Below are 26,058 nucleotides of genomic sequence, written 5' to 3'. Positions count from 1 at the left end.
CCATGAATCTTCATCAAACCTGCCACACCTCTCAAAACGCCTGACGGCTTCATAATCATCTATCAGATACTCTAGCGGAGACACAGAGGCGACGCATCAAAGAACTGGGAGTCACTTTTTCATCAGCCACTCAGATAACGATCCGTGTCTGGAGACTTCAGCGGCTTCGCACCCCCCCCCCCCGGCCTCATGAAGTAAGCTCTGTATGAGTGTGTGTGGATGTCATCTATCACCATCCAGTGGTAAACATGTATACACTTCGCACTTATTCGTCTGGCAGAAGCTTTTGTCCCAAACAAATGAGGATCGAGGAGAAAGCCTTTCAGAATAAAAGCCCCAACACTCTGTTCCACGTTGCACCTGAGACAAGTGTCACGGGGCTGCAGGAAGCATGAAGTAACACGTAAGGGCTTTGTTTTTTGGAGAAAGCTAAATATAGACAAATACAGAGAGAGTGAGAGAGAGAGAGAGAGAGACAGAGAGACAGACAGAGAGAGAGTATATTAGAAGAAGTAGGTCTAGACAAAAAAGGATCCTGCTGACATTCAGTGTTCACGAGTTTAAACACAACAAGGGGCCAGCGTTGGAATCATGACTAGATGTAACGGTAGGATTTGGGTTACCGTTAAGGTTACAACAAGCCAAAAGGGGAAAACTGATAATCGATTCATCGCTTTGATCATTTGTTCGAGCCAAACTTTTTCTTTCATTAAATGTGAGGACTTGTTGTTTGTCTCTGTTTTACGCCACTGTAAACTGAACATCTTTGGGTTGAGTTTCAGTCAGACAAAACAAGCACTGTGAGACTGTGAAATAAATTAATAAGAAAATTGATAATTGATAATGAAAATAATAATTAGCTGTAGCTCAATTTTGTATGAATGTGCGGGTTTGTCACTTTTTTTTTCTCTTGCAGGATCCCAGCATTGCTGAAAACAGCTGAGCGGCGTGGAAAGCGCAGAGGTGTACTCTTCACGGGTGATCTTGTTAGTGGGTTACAGATTTACCCCAGAGCCACTGGAAGACTAGCGCATTGTGCCAGCGTGAGCTATGACAGCAGTGGCCGGGCCCCATCAAGTAATACATGAATTAAAGGCTGCTGAGTTGAGCCATGTGACCTACATAAGAGGGATTAGCAGAAGAAGCCCGTCTCTTATCGCTTCCTCAGACCACAGGCTGAAAAATTAGGTTAAAAGAATTTCTCTGTTTAATGTATTGTCATTCAGATATTAAAATAAAATTTTCCTGGGCGGGAGCTGTGGCATCATAAGCCTTGCTGCCCCAAAAATGAGCCTTGATGAGAAACTCTGCAGGCCCTTACATTTATGCTTTGTCTCCGATTTGCATTTCAGAGAGTAGGGAATGGAACTTAGGGACCGAGGCTGTGAATATGGGCTAAGGCTTCAGTTCAGACTTTTCAAAAGAGTCTGGTGAACCACTGACCTCACCACTGCATTTCAGTTGTGGCTCAAAGTCATTTTCTGGTCAGTCTCACATGACAACACCATTACAGCCTCCACAGGATTTATTACAGAACATTCAAGTTGTAATTTGCATTAAACAAAGACGGTTTCTCATAGAACATGCTGTCTGTACAGTCTTGTACTTCTAACAAATCGTGTTTTCTTCCCTTTAAAAAGGCATTTTACTGAAGCTCCCTTGTCCTGATTTGTTCTTACGTTTTACTTATTTACTTACTGAAAAAATGACAGTCTTTGTGTTCATTTTCAAACCTGCATCAATGAACTTTGTTGGGGAAACAAAAGGCCTCAGTATTTTTCAAAATAAGTGCTTGCAACATTTGAAACCTCCTTTCCCTGCAGCCTTTTTGGAGTTGAAAGGGGGGGTGGGTGTTACTCTATAGTAACTCTATCCAATCATATGCTCTACCTGGCCAAGTTATACGTCTCTGTGACTTATTAACATCAATTCTGCTTAATAAATTCACTGACTGTGCTTAACGTTGCTTTGTCATTAAGAGTGAGATAATTCAAATGTTAAAAAAAAACTTGTACCAGTTTGTCATAACTGTAAATACCAATGACATAAATTGTAGGAAAAGAAGTTGCATAGCTGAAGCAACATTTTGGCACAGTGGAAGGATTTTCTTTCCTTGTTGAATAAATTGATTTAAGTTACATTTTGGAACTACAGGAGAAAAAATGACTCACACTCAAAGTCTTAATCATCTGTTTTCTTGCCGAGGATCCTCCTCCTGACATTCAGTTCATTGAATTTTGTCCACTTTTTTTAGATAAAGCTTTTTATCCTGCATTGTTCAGCAGGCTGTCTTCCTTTTTCTCTTTTGTTGGCACATAACCTTCAACAAGCGTATATATAAAATGTAAATTATTTTAACCATTATTGCACAGTACTTCTTATCAAAAACTCCACAAGATACAAGCTCTTAACAGTTCTGCTTCAAAATTTCCAACTATTGTTGTAGGACAGGGTGGTAGACTTCACATCCTGACAATTTCGTAGATAACGAGTTCATTTCTGAGAACGAGCACATCCGAGCAAGTGCTGTATATTAGCTCTCTCAGTCAGTGAACACAAATGTGGAAACAGATAGCCGGGACAGCTCTGGATCATTCCTGAGAGCAAAACATCTGCAGAGCTTTGTCGTCCTCTTTAAAAAGGTTATCCCGGAAACTGCCCGGGCATCCACTCACATGCCACACCGACAAACATCTGTCCATGAGGAGGAGTAGTGCGTGTAGGTTCAACACACCATCTGGCAGAATCAGCTTTCTACCAGCATCCCATGACTCATACTCATCTACCATATATATATATATATATATATAAAGAAATCACTTAAAGTAATGTCTTTCTTTTTTGATGAGTTACTTCCTTTTCCCTTTAATGGACCGATCTGTAGAGGTCATCCCACAGATTCTGAGCTCTGACAATTTGCCAGGCTCATCCTCCCTTAACTCTAATACTTGGAGCCAGTTTCAAACTTCACTTAACACTCTATGGGCACGCAACTCATCACCTCATTTTGCTCTCAAAGTCAACTCCCCAACTCAGCAGTTGTGTGAACAAATGAATATGAATAACCGTCTGTCCAGGGCTTTGTACCATAACAGCAAGATTTCAAAGCACAGAACTGCTTTAAAGATTAAAGAACTGAGATGTCACATCGTCAACAGGACCCAGAAATGTTCCAGAGAAGAAAAGAAAAAAGGAAAATCTGATTCTTTAAAGGTTGCATTCCTCTCAGATATTTTCTTCTTTGATGTGAGCGTTTATAAATTGTAAAAAAGAAATAAAATAAATTGTACTTTCTGCTGAAAAAGAGGAGGAGGAGGAGGCGCAGTATCCCGCTCATCAACCTTCTGGGCTTGACCCCCGTTGTTGAGGGGCGGCTGTTACTATGGATACACGAGGGAATCAAAGAGAGCCCACTGCTCCTCTTCTCACCTGATGACGATCACACCGGTGATGACACAAATCGCAGCGGGGGTGTTCAAGAAATCCGTGAGCGTGTAATAAGGAAAAGGAGTGAGTAAGAGCTGTTATGTGTACATTTCTCTGTCCTTCTGTCCTTCCATTTGTTTCATGTTCTCTGCCCGTGATTTGTTTTTCTTCCTTCCTGCGAGCCACATCATTAGTCCATGACAACTTCATGCAGCGGCCATTCGATAATTAATGGGCAACATCAACAGGTTACATGTACAGTACATAAACTGGGGTGTTGGTAATTAAAATACAAAGTCATTAGGAATTTAAAGGACTATTCATGAGAATCCATCATCATCTGGTGTTGTGCTCTGCAGTTATACTCTCTATACTGAACAGATTTACATGGGATTAAATGAAACATTAGGTAGACAGTTCCCCAGGACTCATGCACAAAGTGACCTACATGTAATGGAAAACACACCAGCCACAGAAACAAGCACTGACACTATCATAAATCACATCTGGCTATTAGATTTGACAAGTTGTCGTGTGCTTTTTTTTTTTTTTTTTGCGTGTCCACGTGAAAAAGCCTCCGACCGGGCTCATTTTGATTTGACATTACTTTATCTCCTAAGAGAGACACGTGGCGTTGGCAGAGGCCAGCACATGATGGAGGAGTTCGGGGTCAGGTATAGAGAAAAGAAAGCGTGAAAGAGGCGGTGAAAGAGACAGGAAAGGAGTGGGGGGGTGGGACAAAGGTAGCCTATGACAAACTACCCTTGTGTTGCTGAATGGCCCCTGCAGGCTCAGTTCCCTTGGTAACTTGTTAGCGGGATGTCAAAGTCCAGGGTAAGTCCCTCCTGTATTATGAATTACAGAAGGGACTTAATACAGGAAACCAATTTGAATTTGTTTCACAGTGGCACATATAAAAGAAGGCGGCAGCAAGTGCATTCAAACAGCTGCCTGACCCTGTCCTCATGAATTATACATGGCCGGTATAGACGCCTCATAAGCCGCTGAGCAGGCTGACTGAATTCCCAGGCTGATACAAATCAAGGCCATTGATTCCCCTAAACTACAGCAGAGGCCAAAAGTTCTCATCTTGGCAAAGTATGGCCTGATGTCATTGTCCTTTGTTCACTTTTCACTTGACATTAGAGCCGAACTTTTTTGTAAGACGACTAAAAGTTTCGGAGTGATGGATTGAGGTCAGAAACCAGCCGTGGGATACTGGTGCCAGACTATTCACTTTGTCAAGTCTCGCAAAAATATGAGGAGGAATTTCAACAGGCATTTTCTTCAAACAACAAATCTCCAAACGTGCTCAGCATTTACTGTGACTCAGTCACTAGTGTTGATTGACTAATGGATACGGCTCGTCACAGTCGTTCCCACAAAAAATGGTCAGAAGTTTCAACCGGATTGTTCAAACACTGTAAAAAGTTGTGTTTCCTGCTGCGAGAGGAAACTGTTTGGCGCAGTTACAGAAAACGGGGTCCGCTGGTGGCGAGGGAAGCTCAGACTACGTTTCCGCTAACGGAAAGAAAACACAAATATGGCAAGTTCAATACGAGAAGTTAAAAAAAAAAAAAAAAAAGAGATACAACTTATTATTAGTATTTCTAGAGTCTGACCACTAGTGGGACAGAAAACTACGTGTATGGTGGCCATTTAAGGACAAAGCAGACCCACTTTGTCAGGCTCAGTTCTATATTGTCAGACTTTCATCGGTCAGCTGCACTTGCAGTGTACGTGGTATTGCTAATATTAGCCAGTTTTAGCTCAGTGCAGCCATTTTTAGCTGATTGCAGGTATTATTTTTTAATCGATGTATGTCAGCCAATATTTTATAACTAAAAACAGATTGCAGCACCGAACAGTCAGATTTCCAAAAAAAATGAAAATTGTCTCCAGCCATTTTCAAAACAGTGTCACCAATACATAGTTTGTCAATCGAAGAACAACTGTAAGAAATCCCTCAGTACATTTCTATAAATTTAATCCATATTTATCAAAAATGATTGTGTGTTTATGTTAAAAATACACATTGAACAATATATCGTTATAAGATTTTCTTAAACTGTCAGATCGATATCAGCCTCAAAATTCCTGTATCAGTCAGGTTCCCATTCTCAGCTGCTCTGGGAGATGACATCACAGTAAAAGTTGAGATGGGTGCCATGTTTAAATATACTGGATGTTAGTCATCTTGAAAGCACCTCAGAGCTCCAGGTTTTTAAAATGCTTGGCTGCCCGTCCTACCTGTCTGAGGATGAAGCTGGTGGAGGTGGTGCTGCCGTCGGACCTCTTCAGCCGGCTGCGCCTGGAGTAAGTCCCTCTGTTTGCCTGGTGAGGTCATAACAAGCACAAATTAAATCTTCTCTTTCACTCTCTTTACGACCCTTTCGTTGTTGTATCTTCACTATGGTTATCTCTTACTCTCTTCCTGCACTCACTCAAGGACACCTTCCTTCCAGCAAACCCCATTAAAACCAGCATCTAGGCCCCTGGGTTGACAGGGCTCTGGCTCTTTCCAGCTGCCTCTCGTCCTCTGTGATGACCTGATTATATGAAGTCAATCTGTTACTACTTCATCGGATTGCCATACCAAAATCCATAATACATTTCTTTTGCATGAACACGGCCGGGCTGCACAGATTCGCTTCTTTCTGACCCAATTTCATAGGCAGCCGATTTGTTTCGGTGCACGGTGGTAACACTTCATCTGATGTGCACGGGAGGGGTGAAATATGATAAATGACGTCTCAGCTTTTCTAATGCTGTGTGTGTATGTGTGTGTGTGTGTGTGTGGCATCCTGTCCTCCTGTGACACTGGGGGGCATCCAGGGTAAAGCTGATGCTTCAAACCTTCCAAACTCCCAAAAAACTGAGCGCTGCCTACTTGGCTAACTTTTTTTTTCCACTGTCAATTAATCTGCTGGTTATTTTCCCAAGATTAACCACGGGTACTCAAGGTCTAAATCCTTGGTTTTAGCTCTGCTAATGTACAGTACATTACTAGGCACTGCCACTGTACAATATACGCTCAGTGAGGATGATATGATGATACATATAAATTATCAGACAAGCCTGAATTCTTTCTTGCATTGCAACAGCTGCATTTGCAACATCCCATCAAATGAGAACGAGAGACTTAGATTTAACTTAACATTACAATCACAACATTCAATGTACATTTGATCAGGGCTTAAAGGACATATTCAATTTTAGGATGGACTGGTTCACGATAGAGTGCTTCAGTCTAACCTTATTATATGTGGAAACCCTGTATCTCTGGTTTGATGGTAACAGTTTGTATTCACTGATTCCAACACTGCTGGCCAGCCTCAATATGTTATGATGATAATCTGATTCATAGAGTTTCTAAAGCGAACGGGCTACAATCTTTGAGCAGACTCTTATATGGTGGAAGAATTTTGACTTTTAATATATTCAAGAGCTTTAGTTCAGTCTGTATTTTCAAGATGTTGTGATGTGTTCTGTGTATCACCTTTCATCTTTGCTTCATGATTTATGTAACACTGCAATTTCCCTAGGGGACTCTATCTGTCAGTCTATTAGGGTTGGGCATTGTGGTAATATGTTTCATGAGATGATATGAATCCATACTGTCAATATATTTTGCCATACCTTGTATGTAGCGATGCCTACCTGTTCAGTGTTTCTGGTAACGTTTTGACACTGTGGCCAATATTAGAGATCAATAAGTGGATCTGATTTATGGCTATACTGGATTTTTAACAGTTTTTGCATCAATATGATGGCATCCCTTGATCTATCGGATATTTAAATTGCTGGATTAACCAAAATCATCTGACCAACTTCAAAGCAGAATGTGTCTGCTACATTGAAGGACAATAACATGTACATCAGCAAAAGAAGAAGAAGACGATGTGAAATTACAGCCTTGTTCAGTTTGTCAGCTCTGTGGGGTAAATTCTGTTACAGTGCTAAAATCAATTATTTCTCTGGAAAAGTGACCCGGACCACCTCATACATCAGAGTGGAGTTCCATCAGAAAATGTTTAATAATTAAGCACACAATTTAATTTCTTTTTGAATAAATCAAATTCTCACCACACTGCAAGACCTGTGCCTCTGTCTGACTAATGACCCCTCAGGGGCTCATTAGGAATTATGACAAATGTAGTTAAAGTCATACAGAGAGCAGTATAATTAAGTTTAGTGTGTCCGTGGGTTTAAAATTTTCAGTGTTGCATGTTATATTAGGAGTGCTGGTATTCTCCTATAATTAATTTTTTCTGTTAATATTATTATTCTTATTCGTATTATTATGGGATATTTGTATGTGTTGTGTCTTGCATCAGTGAAATAACTGGAAGAGAAGAGAAGAGAAGAGAAGAGGCCTCGGTGTTTCAGATGTTTTTTTCTCCTACCTGAAACACGGGCTTCTGCAGCCCGTCTCCTATCCCGTGCCGGGTGTAGATGTGCCGGGACATTTCAGCCAGTTCATCGGTCCAGGGCGGAGGCTGACGCTCGTTGCCGCTCCACTGGAACTGCGGCTCCGGTGGCGGACAGTGAATCGCAGGCTCCAGCTTTGCTTCGGTTCACGACAACAGAAGAGAAGAAGACGGTACCGGCTGTTGAGTTCCGTTCCCCGCTGAAGATGCGTCCTACCTCTGCAGCAGATCTGCACAGCTGAAGCCCGTGTATACTGTAGATACTAACCCTCCCCCTCCACTCCCCTCACACTGGACCAGAGTAGTGCTGCGTTCACGGACAACTCAGAACCTCAGAATTTCAGCTTTGCAGCTTGAGATGCATAGATAAACAACAAACAGGAAAATCAAAGTATTTTCTTAAGAAGTAGACATCGACCTAAAACTTGGTTTGAGTGAAATGTTGTACTAGTCCATACGTGAGAACTTACTTCAACTTCAACTTCTAAAGTTTAGCAGCTAATGCTAAACTAGCATTAGCAGGCCGGCATTAGCTGTTGTAGTTCTAAAGTTTTTGCTTCATACGGCTAGCGAAACTTTTAAGATTTGGACATTATAAGGCTAGCATTAGCTGCCACGTTGGTAAATTTCAAGGGTAACATTTGCTAACCTTTGGATCTTATAATTACAAAGCTCCAGCTCCCGGTAACCTCTGATGAATATTACAAGCCTACCTTTAGCTAATAACTCTTAGACGAAGGCTAGCATTAATAAACATTACACATTGTTGCAGATTACATTAGCTGCTAATTTCGGTCCTCATAAATTTAATAGTAGGATAAAATAAAAAAAAATCTCACTGATGTGTAATTAACAGGTGGGGACAGACATGGTTGAGTGTTTACAAAATGCAGAGACCAAGAAGCGGTTCCGGCCTTGGGGACGAGATGATGACGTACCAGACCTTCACCTTATTTCAGGCCACGCCATCGAATCTCCCACCTGTAAATCTCTCTAGCATAAGGTGTGTTGTATATCATCTAAATTTGTATTCATGCACAACCCGTTTTGACAGAAAAAGTGTGAAATGTCATTAAATGCACATTTACAGTGACCTCTCTCTGTGTAGTGTGTGGTTGCATGATTATGAGATTATTATGAAGAGTTAGGGTAAGCGTAGACGTGTCGTGATGTTGGATGTTGGACTTTACGAGGAGCGTTTGAAGGCAACGTAAACACTTCTTCACTGTACTGGCCATAGAGATGTTATTATGTGATAAGAAAAAAAAACGTCATTAATCATCAAATACTGTCCCACTACAACAACTGTAGGCTATGAAGAAATCCAAACAAAATCCCAAAAGAAGGGGAATGGTATGAATATCAAACAGTTCCTATGATGATGATTGGTAACTAAAAATTACCTTTATGGTAAATAGAACATAATTTAATATATACAAAATATATTTACAAATTTTTAGATACATTTGTAGCCAAACACAATCAGTTTTGACCAATTTAGTGCTGTATTCTTCACTTAAAAATAAAACAGGCCAGTTTTATCTCAGCAAACCCACCAGGACAAACAACAGACGATAAAATCTCAGTTATCCTCAGCAGACCGAGTTACCAGCTGTGCTGTTTTCAGACAATCCTGCTGGAGGACTGTGGAAAGCCTTTGCATTGTGTATGTAGCCTGGAGAACAGCCTGTGGTGTCTGGCCTTGAACATTTAATTTAGTTAATTTAGTTTTTACCCCCACTTTGCCACCAGAATAACACTGGCATTCAAAGGATCTCCAGTGCATCTATTTGGGAAGAAAAGAGCAGAAACTATAAAAAGACCACGTTAGATGAACAAACCATGTCTTCTGGGTAATGATCATTTTATTGGTTTATTCATCATGCTCAGCTGGTGACGTGTGCAGGGAATAGGAGAAGCTAATTAGGTGGACAGTTACTATTTTAATCATGTTCATTTTAATTGTATAAATGTAATTACTTCAAGGCATCCAAAGGAAACGTAGGAGAAAAAAAACACCACTCATCAACACAGGTCATTTTTTTTATTTCAAAGAATATTTATATGTTTGCTCTGTTACAAAAGCAGTTTCAAAATTCTAGATAGAGGAATTTTTCCTGGAATATTTTAAATATACAGAATTATACATATCGAGCGGATTCTGAGACTGAAGTTACTCGCCAAAGCTGTATCCGTGTCATTCTTTGATTTCTACAGAAAAACAAGGCATCCAGTGGTAAATAAATGTTTACAAAGCTAAGGTGCAAAGTCAATGCCACTGACAAAACCAGGTATTTTACAATCTAATATACAGTGCCTTTAATATGAGGCGCATAAAGGAAATATAGACAGTTCTGGCTAAAATTACAACTACGGAGCCACTGCAACAGAACTGTCGATTCTATGAAAGCCGCTCCTTAATTTTAACCCAAAATGTGAAGAAATAACAACAGTAGGTTAAAAACAAGTCTCACTTCGCTTTCTTCATATTAACAAGAACAAACGATTTCTGAACCTTTTCAAAATTTTGTTCCATTTACATTTTGCCTCGACATTAAAAGTAAAAGCAACAATCATAAGTAGAAACAATCATTACACATTCCGCAACCATGTAAATTACACACAAATGACGCCTCAATATATATAAATCAAAATACAGGCAACATCATTGGCCAGTTTGAAATTTAAGTATATTGACATGAAACATCTCAGTATTGTGCACTTGCATAAAACATAGACTCCTAACAGATGATGCTAAATGGAAGAGACCCCACAGATGAAGATTAGAGGCAGGAAGGTACAGATGTAATAATCATGAACAGATGCGTCATTTCATCAGATTGATAAACACATAAAGATCCAACTAACTACTTCTCAGTTCCTCCTAAAATCTGACGATCCTCTCAAAAATCAGTGTCATTTTACGAGCAAGCCCTCAAGACAGATACAAGCACGCAGAAAAAAAACATACCTGTGCACACATACATAGACAGACACACACACACACACACACACACACACACACACACACACACACAAAATGTCATCTTAAATATCTCAAACGCAACCACAGAATGCATTACAAGGCAGTGAGTTTATGGGAAAGCAAAGTTTAAACCATTTACACAAATCTAACTGTTAACATAACAGATCGGCTACAGTCATGAATGCTGGTGAGGGAGAAAAATAGTGAAGCTCCTGGCTTTTAAATAACTGCACACTGCGAGCACCTGCGACCTGTCCCCACAGATTTAATAAGTGCTGACTTTGCAGAAACACGAGCTCCCACATGAGCCCAGAATGTTTCAGTCATTCGGTGCAAACAGCACCAAAGGACAAAGAGATAGTCAGATTACACTGTACCTGCCTTCAGAGGAGTTCACCTACACGTTTAAAAACATAGATGGTAATTAAAAACTAAAAGAGAAATAACATTTTTAGGCCATGTTCACATTAACGCAGATAATTGACTCTATTTATTCTTTATATGGATGGGTTAGATTGTAGGAATGAATTGCCCTTCAGGGATTAATAAAGTATTCTGAAACTGAATCTGAGATAAATTGGAAAACGCCACTGAGGTGTTTCATGGTGTTCAACCCACACTAGCGTATCCCAGCATAACAGCTCGGTCTTCCTTGTCCACACTACACCGCGAGTCTGATGTTTCCCATTCTACTGACTTCGCAAAACGCACTTGAAAAAGTGCGTTTTTGTCGGCACTGCAGGCTGTCGATACCCGACACGTTTCAGCCGTGTTTGTCGGCCTTCTGTCTCACAAGCACCTGACAGAACAGATATGCTTCAGTTTTGATCAATACACCGGCCTAAATCAGCCATGTGTAAAGGCTCGAGTGAAGGCTCGCGTTTTACTTTCAGAGAAATGTCTTGGTCTATTTTATTCTGACTTGTGCATGAAATTACATTGATCTTGCATTAGGCTATGCTGGGTGCCAAAACACATCTAGTTCACAGTCGTACTGTGGCTGAAAACGTCCGGTGTTGGACCTTGACGGAGGACTGCACGGCCACTCTAAAGAAGATCGTGTGAACAGAAGGCCAGAGAGAAAAAGAAGCATTTTTTTTCACATTTATCTACATTAGTGTGGACATGGTCTGAGCCTCTGTTACTTCAGAAGATGACATGTTGCATGGACAACCCAGCAATAGTTTATATGCGAGTAGTATTGTGTTGAACAGTCGATTGTGATATGCTCATTTCCATAAATTAGAAAAATAATGGCTCACTGGCTGTGCTGATGAGCAAACCCAACTCTTCTTCTGTGTTGACCTGTGACGTTTGTGAAAACCAGCGCCGCTTTCAGTCAACCCGGAAAAAAGAAGTAGAGGACAGGAGGAAAAAAAAAAAAAAAAAAAACCCCTGGCGCCATGTTTAGCCCCGCATCCAGTAGCCGAGTCCTGATTCAGTTGCACGGCAGACCTGCGTTATACACACACACCTCGGTTATTTCAACTCTTCTGGGGTGTGTTCAGTCCAACGCGACAGGCACAAAAACAGCCAAAGGAATGATCCTGAAGCAGTTAACAAACACACACACACACACGACACCCACAAACACACACACACACACACACACACACACACACACACACACAGTAAGCCAAATGAACACACAGCCAGCAACTGAAATATCTGAGGTGTGAATTCGTGTCAGGTCTGCTGTCAGTTGGAGTTTTACAGCAGAGGCTGTTGATAATACACGGCCTGCTGCTGCTGAGGAGCCTGGTGAGGTGGAGCAGCCACAGGATAGGACACAGGAGGCATGCTAGGGTTGTGATAGGTCGACATGTCCATGGCCACGCCCGCCTGGGGTGGGTAAGAAGCTCCAGCAGCTTGGTTGATGTACTGAGTGTTTATAGCACTGCTGTGAAGAAAATAAAGATGTGACACTTAGTACCAACAGAAAATATGGAAACCGAGTCTCAACATGTGAAAATGATAATCTCTTCTCTCCGTTTGCATGACAAAAGGCACTATATTCAAAATGATACACAATGCAATTAAACCAGCTATACAATAAAATCCAGGGCTGAAAATTGCTCAATCCTCTAGAATCCTTCAGTGAAACACTCTTGTGATGATTTCAAGTTACTCCTCATTAAAATCAAACTAAATTTGCTGAATGTTTTTGTTTTTCTGATCTAACAGAATAATAACACAGTTCATTGCACTAAACAACATTTGCCATAATGTGGCATATGCAGTTATTGCAAAATTATTCAAATTAACATCATGATACTAATTTCAGCCCTAATACAATCAATATTAGATTTAAAGCTACATCCAGCTTGAGGACGCTGTGACTTTCTCTGTGACACGCTCCAGGAATAAATATGATGAGGATCAGACAAAGTAATCAGTGTTAACAAGCACTGGTACCTGTACACCAATCATTCATCCTTTTTTTCCTGCTCATGTGCTTATATCTCTTTTTTTGGATAAGTGACAAAAAAGCCACTTTTATAGTCTTTGAAAAGAAGCTGAATAAGCGGAGAGGTGGAGAAAGCAACTGTACATAAAAGGCAAGCTGTGTTAAGCTTTTGCAGGACTGTTTACAGGAACATGGATCACTTTGTTTTTTATTATTTCTTGAATGTTGATTATAGACTGACTCACATTAAAATATTACCCAGTAGTGACAGTCACTGGTTATACTGGCTGCATACTGCTGCTTCAATTTCATATGATTGTTCAAGAGGATGGGTTATTATGTTAGTTGCGATTTCCTGCGTGGGAAATTGATTTACATGATGCTATTCCCCCCAAAAGCAACAAAACATACTTTATTATTATAATGAATAGTTATGCAAAAACAACTTTGTGTTAATCCCATTTGGGAAGCCAGTTCCAATTTACTTCATTTGTCACGGGTTTTTCTCTAATATGACGACTTAATACATAATCAATGTCACTGACCATTTTTACCCTACACTTCAATTTTACCCTAAACTTACTACACACACAGTAGTAAAAACACTATTTCATAAAACCTTGTAAAATGACCACCTCTCTCTATGTCCTCTTATCTTCCCATTATTCAAAACTAGTATCTTGTTAATGCCAAAGGTGTGACGTGTTCCGCCAGCTTTATTGGTCACATGACATGAACTTTGTCATTATTTGTCTATGGAGTGTCTCTGCAGCGTTCCCTCTCTGACAGCCGTACAAGGGCTGCTTCCTTACCTCATGTAGGGAGGTTGAACAGCTTGGCTGTTGGGTGGGGCGGAGACGTTGGGGGGCAGTGAATGCAGTTGTCCGGCCTGGTCGCTGGGCAGATTGTAAGGCTGTGTGGCAGGAACCTGGGGCATCGCTGGAGGCAGATAGGGAGCGCCGGCTGGCCCCATGTAGCCCTGAGCAGACAAGAGGGAAGGACGGTTTTAAAATACAGTTCTTCCTCATTCAGAAGGTGTAGAAAGGCTGTGCTGTCAATTATTCACCAGTGATCAACAGATCGAGAGTAACGAGGGAACCAAGTGTCAAAAATAACTTGGCATCATTAACATTAATCAGTGTGTTAAGGAAAGGATAAAATAGCCAGCCTCTAGAATAAAGGATGCTGCACCTCCAACACAGAAATTTCAGAATAAAAGTACACAAAAAACAAACTACCAAGCAAACAATCATACAGCAGAGAAATAAATGGTATTTAAAATGAATAGTATTATTAGATTTCATCCCTGGAGTTATTTCTTGGCTGGATACAGTGACTTCAGACTCAAGAGAGACAGTAGGAAGTCACTGTGCCCGACCAAGAAATAGTCTGGAACATGTTGTAAAACCACAACATGTTGTTTATTTTGTTTGTTTTTTCCAGGTTAAACAAATTAGACGTAATGTGCTATTTAGTGAGCTTCAGCAGTGCGGGCAAGTGCATGTTGTCCAGCCAGGGTAGCCATTTTACCCTGTTTCCAGTCTTTATGCTAAGCTAATGGTTGCTTTATATTTAACATACAGACATGACAGTGGTATCTCTCTACCTCTTGGCAAGAAAACAAATAAGTGTATTTCCCAGATGTTAAACTCTTCCTAAACCTGGAGTAAAATTACAATATTATAAAATTCAACCCCCTCAGATGCAAGTTTATAAATCCACAGAATTTCTTTCCATTTCCTCAGAAAGTTAACATCATCTCCCCGTCTCTAGGTCGACCCTGGCAATACTAATAAAAGAGAAGTCCATCACTGAATGTCTGTTCACCATAAAAATATCTGGCTACTGGGAGTTAGATACAGAATGAGAGATACACAACACTGATGGGTGAAGTGTAGATTAATCCAGTAAGGTGCTGTTGCTGTATTATTTTTAACACATTCAAAAGATGACAGAGCACAGCTGCTGCTTTGGAAGATGATATAAATATGAAAAGTATCAGGATTTTATTTTTGTAATTTCAAGTACTCATGTGTGACAGAAGAACAACCTGGCAGTGCTGTGCAAAAACAAAAAATGATGAAGGGTTAAAAGAAAAGAAAAACAAGAGCTGCACTCTGGTGGTGGCCTGCCCAGTGAAGTGGACATTTTTCCAAATCTCCGGGGAGAGACAGTGACATCAGTCATTAGAGAAAACAGCCACTACCAAGGAAACCCAGCAGCCTGCGACTCTCCAGGGAGGAAAAAAAAAAAGGCTGACTGAATGTCAAACTATCGAGTCCAAGAAGCAAAACCAAGACAAACACACCAAACTAGGGTGTAAGAAACACAACATGAGAATAAAAATTTAAAGTATAATCACTTGACTGCTCTGAATGATTTTCCTCTACATTCGTCCTCTGTTATCCCCATGAGAAAGAAAAAAAACATCAGATCGAGAGATCAATAGAATCAATAGAGAAGAGTGGGAGTCTACACAGTGTCGACACTCAATTACGCACAGTAATCGCGGGTGGGTATGCTGGTAGTTAACACACTCTAACACTCTAACAGAGAAAATGTCCAGATTTGAATCCTCTATCTATTTGAATCCACCCTCAAATTCTGTATGACTCTTTATTGACTCAGCGCGCTTCACAGGTCAGAGAGAAAATGATTACAGTGCACCCGCAAGACTCCTGAATGATTTGTTTTGGTGACCAAGCACGCCTGAGTGCAGTGTATTAATCCTAAAGAGAAATTAAGGACATTCATTTGCAAGCCTCAATTCAGCATCATGCTCATAATTGATCTGTCTTTTAGACTGGAGACACAACTACCTACAGTTTCTGCGGTTCAGTTAACTTGAACACTTTCCCAACCATCCACTGCAACTTTTTGGATTTCGTCAAATCCAAAACAAAATTCTTACCTAAGTGTCTTAAACCAGCCCTCATCTTGATTACTTTATGATCGATGCCCATGTAAACTCTATTTATCACATGAACCTGCCCCCCCCCTTGTCATTTTGTGCTTTGTCTTATGCCCTTTTCATTTGGTTGTGTTCTGCTGTTTTGTGATTGATTTACTGATTCGCAGGCGTGTCGTTTCAACGTCCTTAGAGACAGCGAGTCCCTCATTCTGATAAAAGCTGCATAAATGAAATATTTAAATGAACAAGGATTAAATCATTCTGAAGGTGAGGTTTCGAGGGGAAGGTTTAGTGCATTTTTCTCACCTGCATGGCCACAGCTGAGCCGGCTGGCGCATACTGCTGCTGCATCTTGGAGTAGGACGAGTAGAACGGAGCCTCGTTCATGAGCTTGTTGTAAAGCTCCAGGGCCTCCAAAACTTTCACATTCAGCTCTGACAACTCTGAGTGCTTCCTGCAACACAGAGAGAGGCATTAGTAGAACGGTCCTATTGGAGTATAGCTTTTCTTTTACTTCTTACACCAGCATGGTCCTCTGAAGTCTCGACAAGTCTCGCTATCTTTATCTTAAGCCTCACAGCAGCTCGAATAGATGTTAGATAATGACAGACACCTAGCTGCGAATTTAACGAATCAGTATAATTCTGATAATCATAGTAGTAATAGTTCACATCTATGACACAGTACCTGTCAATCTCCTCCAGCTTCTCATCAATCATCGGGTTCATCTGTTCACATGCGCCTGTTCAATCAGATATTTACAGTTAGGGAGAGTCACAGAAACAGAGTTAGGAAACAGCAGTATAGCTCAGACCCACTGCAGTTGTCACAGGCAGAGCGACTAAATTTACACCAGCATTAAGGTTTATACCCTCCAGCTGGAGCAGCTCTAGGGAGTCCGGAGCCGGATCTGCAGGGTCTGCATTCTGCAGCAGTGCCAACGTCCTGTCCATCTTCCCCTGCAGACAGAAGGGAGCAGGTTTGGGTCGGTGGTTTGATTGAGAGGTTATTTGGGTTTGGAAATTAATGTTCACTGAGGAAATGTAGTACCTCGTCTATGAAGACAGGCTCGGGCTCAACTTTGGGTTCCAGGCTTGTCTCCTCAGGGGTGGCTGTCTTTTCAACACAAGTCACTGTAGAGGAAAAGGTAAAGTTCGATCAGTTCTGAAACTAATTTCCTCCAAGTTGAAATCAGACAGCTGAAGTGGATAAAGCGTTCTAAAAAGGTACAGAACTTAGGCCAGAAAAAACAGAGTGTGTGAAGCTGAAGGGACAATAATGTTCATTTTCCGATACTGTAAAAAAAAAAATACCTACCCGTCTCTGGCTCAGCATTCAGATTGGTTGTGACAAAGTTGGAGGGGAAAAGTCCCACTCCTCTGTGGTTCTCTCCTTTCCACCAGTTTGGATCGCTGTAAACAAAACCATGAAACAGGAACAAACATCAATGCATGAGCCACACTGAGCGTCTGGCTAAGGTTCACACCAGTCACAGCCATCACCATATAAAATGTTGGATTAAATAAAAATGAATTTTCAACTTATCATATCTGGGGCTGCTCTGCTAAAGTCAGTTATTAAATCGGTTATACAGAGCTTTTTCAGGATATTAAAAATCTGTGAGTGTGTTCCTGGCTTTATTTGTGGAACAGACTTTGCCCGGGTATTTTAATAAATCTACAGTATGTGGAGCACATTCACACTGTAAATCAGGAGGGCTGTATAAAGTGATGTGTTCTTTTAAGTAAACAAGAGCATAAATTAATACTTTATTTTTTACAGATGTTGGCTATAACGACCAACAAGAGGAAATCTGAGTTGATCATATCACTCAACAAAAAAAAAAAAAAAACGATTTACCTCCTGTATTAAAATTCTGGGAGAATGTTAAGATTCATATTTCTTGATGCATCTTGCACATGGCAAACAAACCTTGGGACATTATGAGGTGTCTAAAAGTGGGATTTATTGCACAGGTCTTATATTGGATGCATGTAGCTGAAGAGGTAAATAAAACATGCTATGATGCATGTCTGCATTTCACAGTCTGAACAGTCTGCCACACCAGTGACCTTTTACTCTAAAACTATTTTTTTACTATTAACTATTATTATGTATTTTTGAGGATAAAGCGGAGCTGACTCCTGATTGGACGCGCTCTGAAACCATACCTGTCATCCAAAACCAGAATAACTTCTCCGGTTTTGAAGGTCAACTCATTATCTTCGGCCGCTTCAAAGTCGTACAGCGCTCGCACCTTCCGGACCTCCTGCCCCCCTCCACCATTGGTGTAGTTTGGGGGGTCGGAGGTCACGGTCAGGGGCCGTGTCTCTGCCTGCTGCTTCTGCTCCTGCAAGGACAGCTCGATGGCTGCAGGAGTGAACAGAGCGGCGCGAACAGAAGAGAAGTGGAAAGGAGAAATGAGTATTTGTCAAATGTCCAACACATATGGGCTTGGCACAGACACGGGATTCATCACTTATTTATTTTATTTTTATTTCAAGAATAGAAACCGTTCTCAGAAGAGTGATTAAAGGAAGCACAACAACCCTTTGAAGTATGGGAACGTGAAATCTAGTCGATAATCAATTTACACTGTTCTACAATTTATAAAAAGGAGTATTTTTCTGAATATTGGTGCAAACTGAAAATAATTAGCCTCAATACACAGCACAGTAGTTGGAAATTCTGTATCTGTTGTAGAAAAATGATGCTTACATAAGGATGAGTGTAGAGCTGAATCATGGCATTTCACTTTACCTTTGGCCAGGTCGTCATCATCCAGTGCTTTGCTCGCAGCAGGTGTGCTGACCTTTGTGGTAGACCCCTGTGGTCAATATAGAAAAATAAGGTCACGTCTGTGTGTGTATGTGTGTGTGTGTGTGTGTGTCTGTATACATACAGCAGGGAGTGAGACTGACAGATTTAAGACTACAAGTGAAAAACTGATTTCCAGTGGCTGCAGTGCCACCTGCAGTTCATGCTGGGGACTACACATTGGTCAGAAATGTGGCTCTGGCCTTCAGACAGAAACACTCCACACAGCTGTCCCATTACTTTTTTGTCCAGGGTGACATGAAGCAGCTCTCATGACATGATGATAAGGTCAAAGTAGACGAAACAGGTCAACTGGACATCACTGCCAGCTAAACAATAACTCTTGACAGTCAAATATTCACAGTGGGTGAGCTAAAGCTTAATACTGTCTGTTGGTGGAATGGAAAGTATTACAAAGGCTGCTTCAGTACAGTGTAAAGAAAATCTAACATCCCAGGAGATTTACAGATTTACAGGGTGCTGAATGCAAACTGTCATTTACAGGGAATTCACTCACTTTTGGATCCTTCTAACAACTACACTGACATCAGTGTTTGACTAAGTGTGGATTTTATTGTGGCTGAAAAAAAGCCAAGGTAGAGTCTAAAAAGATTTTTAAGTTTTAAAACAAGGGAAAAAAACATATGCTCCCTGAACCAGGCCAGACTTATAGATGAAAATGTTTTTTATATGTTATAGTGCCCAAGAGCCCAAAAGTATCAACTGCAATTGCCTTAAACCCACTGGTAATAATCAGAGAATTACAGAGCACCAGTAAATACACAAGTAACAGATGTGAGGAGGCAAGTGTGAGTAAAGCATAGAAACAGTTGAAAGTGTGATCTGTAGGTGGACATTAAAACTGAGCGACCAGCAGTGACAGTTTGTGCCGATTGGGTGGAGTTGTCATTCCACATGAAACTAGCGCACACACCTGCTCATGCCACTTATGATGACTCTAACAGACTGTGCAGCCAGAAAACTAAATGCAACGTGTACCAACTGGCAGGTAAACAACAGGGACCGGGAGACTCATTTGTTTTACATGGCTTGATAGCAATCCAATCCAAACATGCTGGAAAGCATCCTGTCTAAAGAATGACCTTAAAGTGCAGTGGGAAAAATCGCTAAAGGTAAATGCTAGGAAGCAATGCCACAGCTTGAGTCACATTACCTGCTGCTGTTTGCACATCAGCTGATGGAGATTAAATGTCATACCTGCTGCCATTTGTGCCACCTGCTCTCCATTAGAGCAGGTTTCCCAGCCCTTCCCACAACACAATAGGCAGCACACCGCCACCGCCAAACGTAAGACAGTGAGAATAAGAGAGCAAATTAAATTCCATGTTCTGACTTGTCTGTTTATACTGTAAACGGATCAAATTCAGTGGCCACTTCCTCAGATACACCTCCAAAAACCAATGAAATCCAATCAACATAATGCAGTCCAGTTCAACACCGATGCAAACGACGACCTCAATAATAAACATATAGTTAAATTTATACCTCTCTGACAGTGTCAATCAAAACTGGACATTATTATCTTTGAGAAGGTAGAACGTTACACATTGCACTAACAGAAGTAGCTACTGAGTGTATTTATCTACATTAAAAGGTGGGTGAACAAACTGATCTGCAGTGTGAATGAACCCCAGTCTTCTCCACCTGCATCAGAACCTGCTCTCCCTGTTATTCAGCCAGATTCACACAGGGACCTTGTTTATTATTTACCTGTAAAGAGGGAACCAGGGCTCGTGCATGCTAGTAAATTTGTTTTAAACAAATTCAGTGCACAGAAAAATTTGACTGCAAGTATGAGAAAAAAGAAAGATGAAGAATGTATCATGAATCTCGACGGACGCAGTTTGTGGTCATGTTTAACTTATTCATTTGTCTTTTCACTTTCTAAATAAACTCTTGAAAGGGACAAATTCAGATCATTCAACATCTAAAGAAGCAAACACAAAACACAGAACAAACGCTGTCAGCCCCAGAGAGGATATTAAAATATCACAGCTGATATAATTGTAGGTCAAATGCTTTACAACAACCTGAGAGCAAGGTCCACTTCAACCGCTGACACAGATAAGGTTGTGACATAAAGAATCACACAGCCATCACACAGACAATAGAACAGAAACCATAAGGGGCAGCTCTGTCCACTCCAATCAGAGAAGTCCTGACCTTGGGACATACACGCACAAATATCCACGGAATTATGTGAAATATGTGAAGAGGAAATTCCACTGTAAGCTCCTGCCATACAAACACAGACAGACGCGCTCCACCCGAGCTGTACCTTCACACTCGTAAGACAGCGGTCTGCAGGGAAACCATAATAACAGCCTGGAGCGAGACAACAAGTATCCACACACACTTATTAAGTTGTTATCATGCATGTGGACTGCTGTAACCATAATTGGTGGGGGGCAGGGGGCAGGGGGGTGGGGGGTGGAGTGATGGCTGCTGACACATCACATCTGTTGGATGACAGTCAAGTCAAGAGAGACTGTTACACATCAGCTGGGTTTAATGCTGCGAAATCTGACTATGGCTGAAATGTTTTCCTCGCCAACAGCCACTTTCTTCACTGAGTTGGTGAAGAAAGTGGCTTGTTGTGTTGCTGTTCAAGACGCTTTGTCATAGTTTAGTCTGTAAATGGGAGGCATCTTGGATTAGTTTCAAAGTCGGACATTTTAAGCCTGGGAGTGTTAGACAGGGAACCAGAAGTCTTTTAAAAGACTCAGATGAACTTCAGTGTCGATGTGTCGTCGATTGTTGCTGTACATGAAATTAGTCTGTGCTGTCCATGGAAGTTAAAAGAAGATGGGGAAGATTGGGGAATACTGTGTTGTGCGAGTGTTGCAACTGTTCGTTGTTTGTGTTCGTCAGGGAAAAGTTACCTCACCTTTCTTCGCGTTTGTTCTCAAAATCAGACATTCGGATTCTGCATTACGTCAACATACCTGTGAGGATGTGGAGGGGAAAGTGATGCCCTCCTCTTTCAGAGACTTGATGGTGGCGCCGATTAGACTGAGCTGCGGATCCTTCTGGAAGTCTTCCGCCCACTCCACCATCAGAGCCTTTAGCTTTTCACACACCTTAGGGTGGGCCTTCAAGAGACAAGCAAAGAAACAGCTGTGTAGCTCTCTCCAGTGTGTTTATGCCAGAAGGAGACTGCAAATACCTCTTTACTCATCATGATTCAATCTGTGACATTTCAGTTAACCTGCTTCAGAGTGCGAGGGATCGCACATGTGAGAATGACACTTATCGAGAGCGTACAAAGAGGTGATGGACAGGTATGGCTATAAAATAGGGAATCATGAGAACATACCCTGCTGAGCACACTCCGTACTTCACTGGCAAACTCCCTTGAACAGATTTCCAAGTGGAATATTTTTCCACAGTTTGACACACAAGCACCCAGCAGCTGCAAGAAGAAGTTGAAATTGTAAAAATGAGATTAAACAGCTGGTATATACTATATTATAGCAACAAAAACAAAATGCATTTCTACCAAGGAGGGGATCATTTCTACCACTCACATTGCTGAATTATTCAAATCACATATTAATAGCAGGTGTTGCTTTTGTGATTACAAATGGGTCTTGATAACAACGGGGCTTTAATTGTCTGATGAGTGAACGCATGGATCTAAAAATAGAGCACGGCATGTATTTGACAGTATTTGCTCATGATGACTCAGGCAGAGAAAGATTTCTCATACTCCTCATTGGAGTTAAATCCTCCCAGTATGAGATCTTCCACTTTCCTGCATGGCTTTAACAATGGGAACATTAGATCAATTACAGCTCCACTGCAGCTTAATTACATTCGGAAATACTTACTTCTTATGTCTAAACGTGACCCTCCTCAAATCGATTGACGTTTATGTTGCTTTTTTTCTGTTGTTCAAGGAGAAATTTGTATGCTTTGGCTTTCAAATGGTTATTTTAAACATCTGCTGCAGACAGATGAAGAAAAACAGACATACGTGGGACAGGCATGGTGCTGTAGACCCATTAGTCATTTCCATTTTGGCGAAACACTGTCCATTAACACATGAACACAAGCTTTAACCCTGACAGGGTGACATTTTGAGGTTATTGTTGACGTCTTTCTTTGAGATCAATTGATCTTGTAATTACATTATTTTTGACTTCATAATGTCAATCTATGAAGCATATCCATTAAAGAATTTAATACTGACTGGATCTTGGGTCCAGAGTTTTGACCTTTGGATTTCTTCTCATCCTAGTTTCTTACTTTGGGCGTGTTATTTGAAAATCTCTAAAGATTTCGAGCAGGTTTTACTGATGATGGTCGTTATGTTGCTGTGACAATGTCATACAACGTGCAGTAGATTTCTCTATGGCGTGTCTATCCAAGATGTGTGTAGATTTGGTGGCATGACAGCACAGTAACAAACTCACATTGAGGGCCTGCATGGCAACATGAGGCACTTTGTGGTTGACTCTCTTCATGATGGATCTCAAGCTGTCCTTGGGTCTGGAACACAAGAGAACGGAACAGAATTCATTACTGGTTCAATAACTACTGAACAACAAGCACAGAGAAGCTCCCGTACAGGTCCTGATGATGTGTAGCCTACACTATTTTTCAAATTCAAGGTCTCATACAAATGTGATGTACTTAAATAGGCAACTACTTAGACCACAGTGCTGCTCAATTACTAATGAGCTCTTGTTATCAAAAGGAAAATGCTTTCTTTCCCAGCTTACCCATTGGTTGTTGTCCCAATCTTATCGCAGATGTCCATAATGAGCCCCCAGTCGTCGGTTGTGTTGTTTTCATTGGTTGACTTCTCTGGAAATATGTTAAATAGGGATAGAGTGCATATGGTCCTGTGAGAAAATATCTGCACTGGCATCACTTCAGACATTATGTATTCGTGGGAAGACATGCCAGTGGCAGTGGGCAAGTTCTACAGTGATGAGTAGCAAGTGTCGAACTGCCACATTTTAGAACTGGTTAATGTTGCCTGTCTGTCTAAAGCTCGAAAAAATATCTTGGAGGGACCCCAAGCCCCCTACTGTTCCCAGCTGTTTTATAGTGTGAACTTGCAGGGTTTCTCCAGGGAAATGTTCTGTTTTGTAATGATAAGCCACCCAATCTTAAAGCATTTTAACTTGTGATCAGGTTAAACAACAGCCACACTAATCAAATGGCATGAGATTTTCTGTGTTGAAAAGCTCTAATTCTCTATTTTCCCTAAAAGCTAATGTTAGATAGTAGCGGAGGTGGTTTTCTTGTCAGCTGAGGTAACCCACTGCTGCTTTGAAATATGTAAGCAGGAAATGACTCATGGTTCAGCTCATGGTTAACCCTGTCAAGACACTCATCATCCTGACCATGTAACACTCAGGGTGCAAGTTAAGTGTAACAGTGCACGATTGTCTGGTCATACAAGAACTGTGGTGTTGCAGGGAGCGATAAGGTTGGTGACATGGGAACTTTGCATAAAATGTACATGACAAGACTGTGAGAAAAGACTCAACACAAATGAGCATGCTCACACGTTCTAATCAAACTGACTCATGGCAGCGAAGATTTTAACTAGTTCATTAATCAATCAACCATTACCGAATATTAATTATAAAATAAAAATAGATTAACCAACCAACCAACAAATTCAGTTTTCATCTGACATTTGATTAGGACTGCAAGTAATCTTTACCTTTATTATCAATTAATCTGCTGGTAATTTTTTTCAATAAATCTATTAATCATTTAGTTTAGAAAATTATCTACTCAACTTCAAATGTCTAATTTTATCTTACCAACTGTGAAAAATGCCCGAGATATTCAATTAACAGGAAATAATATTTGACAGGCTGAATTGGATTTTTTTTTAAACCAGTTATCAAAATAGTTGCCGCATAATTTTCCTTCAACTGACAACTTCATTAATGCACCAATCATTTCAGCTTTCTTCTGATATTTAATTAGGCTGTAAAAAACAATTGTGTTTATTAACAATTAATCTGAAGGTAATTTTCCTGATTAATTAATTAATCATTTAGATTACATATCATTGCAAACTGAATATCTACAGGGTGTGGACTGTTTAATATAAACTGCGCTGAGCTTTTTCACCATTTACAAGTATCTTATACATTTACTGATTAATCAAGATTTAAAATAACGTTAATTTCTGATCTAATTTTAAGGATTATCTCACTAAAAAAACAATATGACCTGATTTCACATCATGTGATCCTGTACTTTCGCCAGTCACGGTTTATATGAATCAGACTTAAAGTTGGTTACAAAGCAGTCGCTTATCCTGGCTAATCAAGTGATCGATAAACTAAGTGGAAGTTGTTGACAACCTGTCGGCTTGAGAGCTATACATAAACAAAGTGAGACTGAGACTTGTGGAGGTTGTTGTTACCAAACACTGTGATGAATAAAATAAAGAACTGAAGCTAAGCTAACGTTAGCTCCAAGTGTTGTTGGCCCTGTCGTTAGCTACCTCTGACACAGTGAAAACAACAAAGAAACACCACTTCACTTACCAACATCTTGGTCGAATGGATTTTGGGCAAATAAAGGCATGCTAGCGATTTAAAAAGGATCGGACTATTTGACGAAAGAAAGTGTGTGTTCTGTAAACTAACGTTTAACCTAAACAAATATCTCTTCCCTGTCCATTAAACTCGCACCAGTTGCTCTTCCGGAAACTTGGCTGCCTTCAATAGTGCCTGAACAATATCTTTAAACCCCGGAGTGTAGAGGGGAAAATACGTTTTTTTTAATGTTATGTTTAGTACTTTAAAAACAATTAAATAGTTTTTAAATTACTAAAACTACAGCAGGTTTACATAAAATCATAAAAAATATCCTAAACAGTACTTGGCACTTGACTATAATACCTCTGTTTATACAGGTTTATATAAGTGAAATACTGACATCTAGTGGGGAAAAGAGGGAAATGGGAAATTTCATGCTGTCACAAAGTATTGGTTCTACCTCAGTGTATTAGATTTGAAATTAAACTGTGGCTATACATCTAAAGTTATCACTTTCAGCCTTAGATAGAGGGGGGTGTACATCC

At 40.5% G+C, this 26,058-nt stretch overlaps 1 protein-coding gene across 3 annotated transcripts; it reads right to left on the bottom strand.

Moving 5' to 3' along the window:
* Positions 1-12,433: 12,433 nt before the first annotated feature.
* stam2 (signal transducing adaptor molecule 2) lies at positions 12,434-25,673 on the bottom strand. Of its 3 annotated transcripts, none has more exons than XM_022740986.1 (14): positions 25,520-25,673; positions 23,723-23,807; positions 23,414-23,489; positions 22,315-22,410; positions 21,944-22,090; positions 18,879-18,987; positions 18,332-18,530; positions 17,478-17,572; positions 17,211-17,293; positions 17,032-17,119; positions 16,848-16,902; positions 16,467-16,614; positions 14,062-14,228; positions 12,434-12,742 (listed from the first exon to the last, which is right to left on the bottom strand). In XM_022740986.1, the coding sequence occupies exons 1-14, from the start codon at positions 25,557-25,559 to the stop codon at positions 12,553-12,555; spliced, it is 1,578 nt and encodes a 525-aa protein (XP_022596707.1). In that variant the 5' UTR covers positions 25,560-25,673; the 3' UTR covers positions 12,434-12,552. The 3 variants fall into 3 exon arrangements, with proteins under 3 accessions (XP_022596707.1, XP_022596708.1, XP_022596709.1); XM_022740987.1 differs by having other exon boundaries at positions 12,434-12,739; XM_022740988.1 differs by having other exon boundaries at positions 18,921-18,987.
* Positions 25,674-26,058: the final 385 nt, after the last annotated feature.

This window comes from Seriola dumerili, unplaced genomic scaffold (assembly GCF_002260705.1).
Source record: "Seriola dumerili isolate Sdu_G_001 unplaced genomic scaffold, Sdu_1.0 BDQW01000052.1, whole genome shotgun sequence".
In the NCBI taxonomy this organism is placed as follows: domain Eukaryota; kingdom Metazoa; phylum Chordata; class Actinopteri; order Carangiformes; family Carangidae; genus Seriola; species Seriola dumerili.
The sequence above is the reverse complement of the archived record's forward strand: the minus strand, read 5'-3'. Positions and strand labels throughout refer to the sequence as shown.

Coding starts and splice junctions, on each gene's coding strand:
- stam2 (XM_022740986.1), bottom strand. CDS start 25,559: ATGCCTTTATTTGCCCAAAATCCATTCGACCAAGATGTTG. Junction 18,988..21,943: donor TCCCCTCCACATCCTCACAG/GTATGTTGACGT, acceptor TATTGACCACAG/GGGTCTACCACAAAGGTCAG. Junction 14,229..16,466: donor GCTCAGCTGTGGCCATGCAG/GTGAGAAAAATG, acceptor TTGTCTGCTCAG/GGCTACATGGGGCCAGCCGG.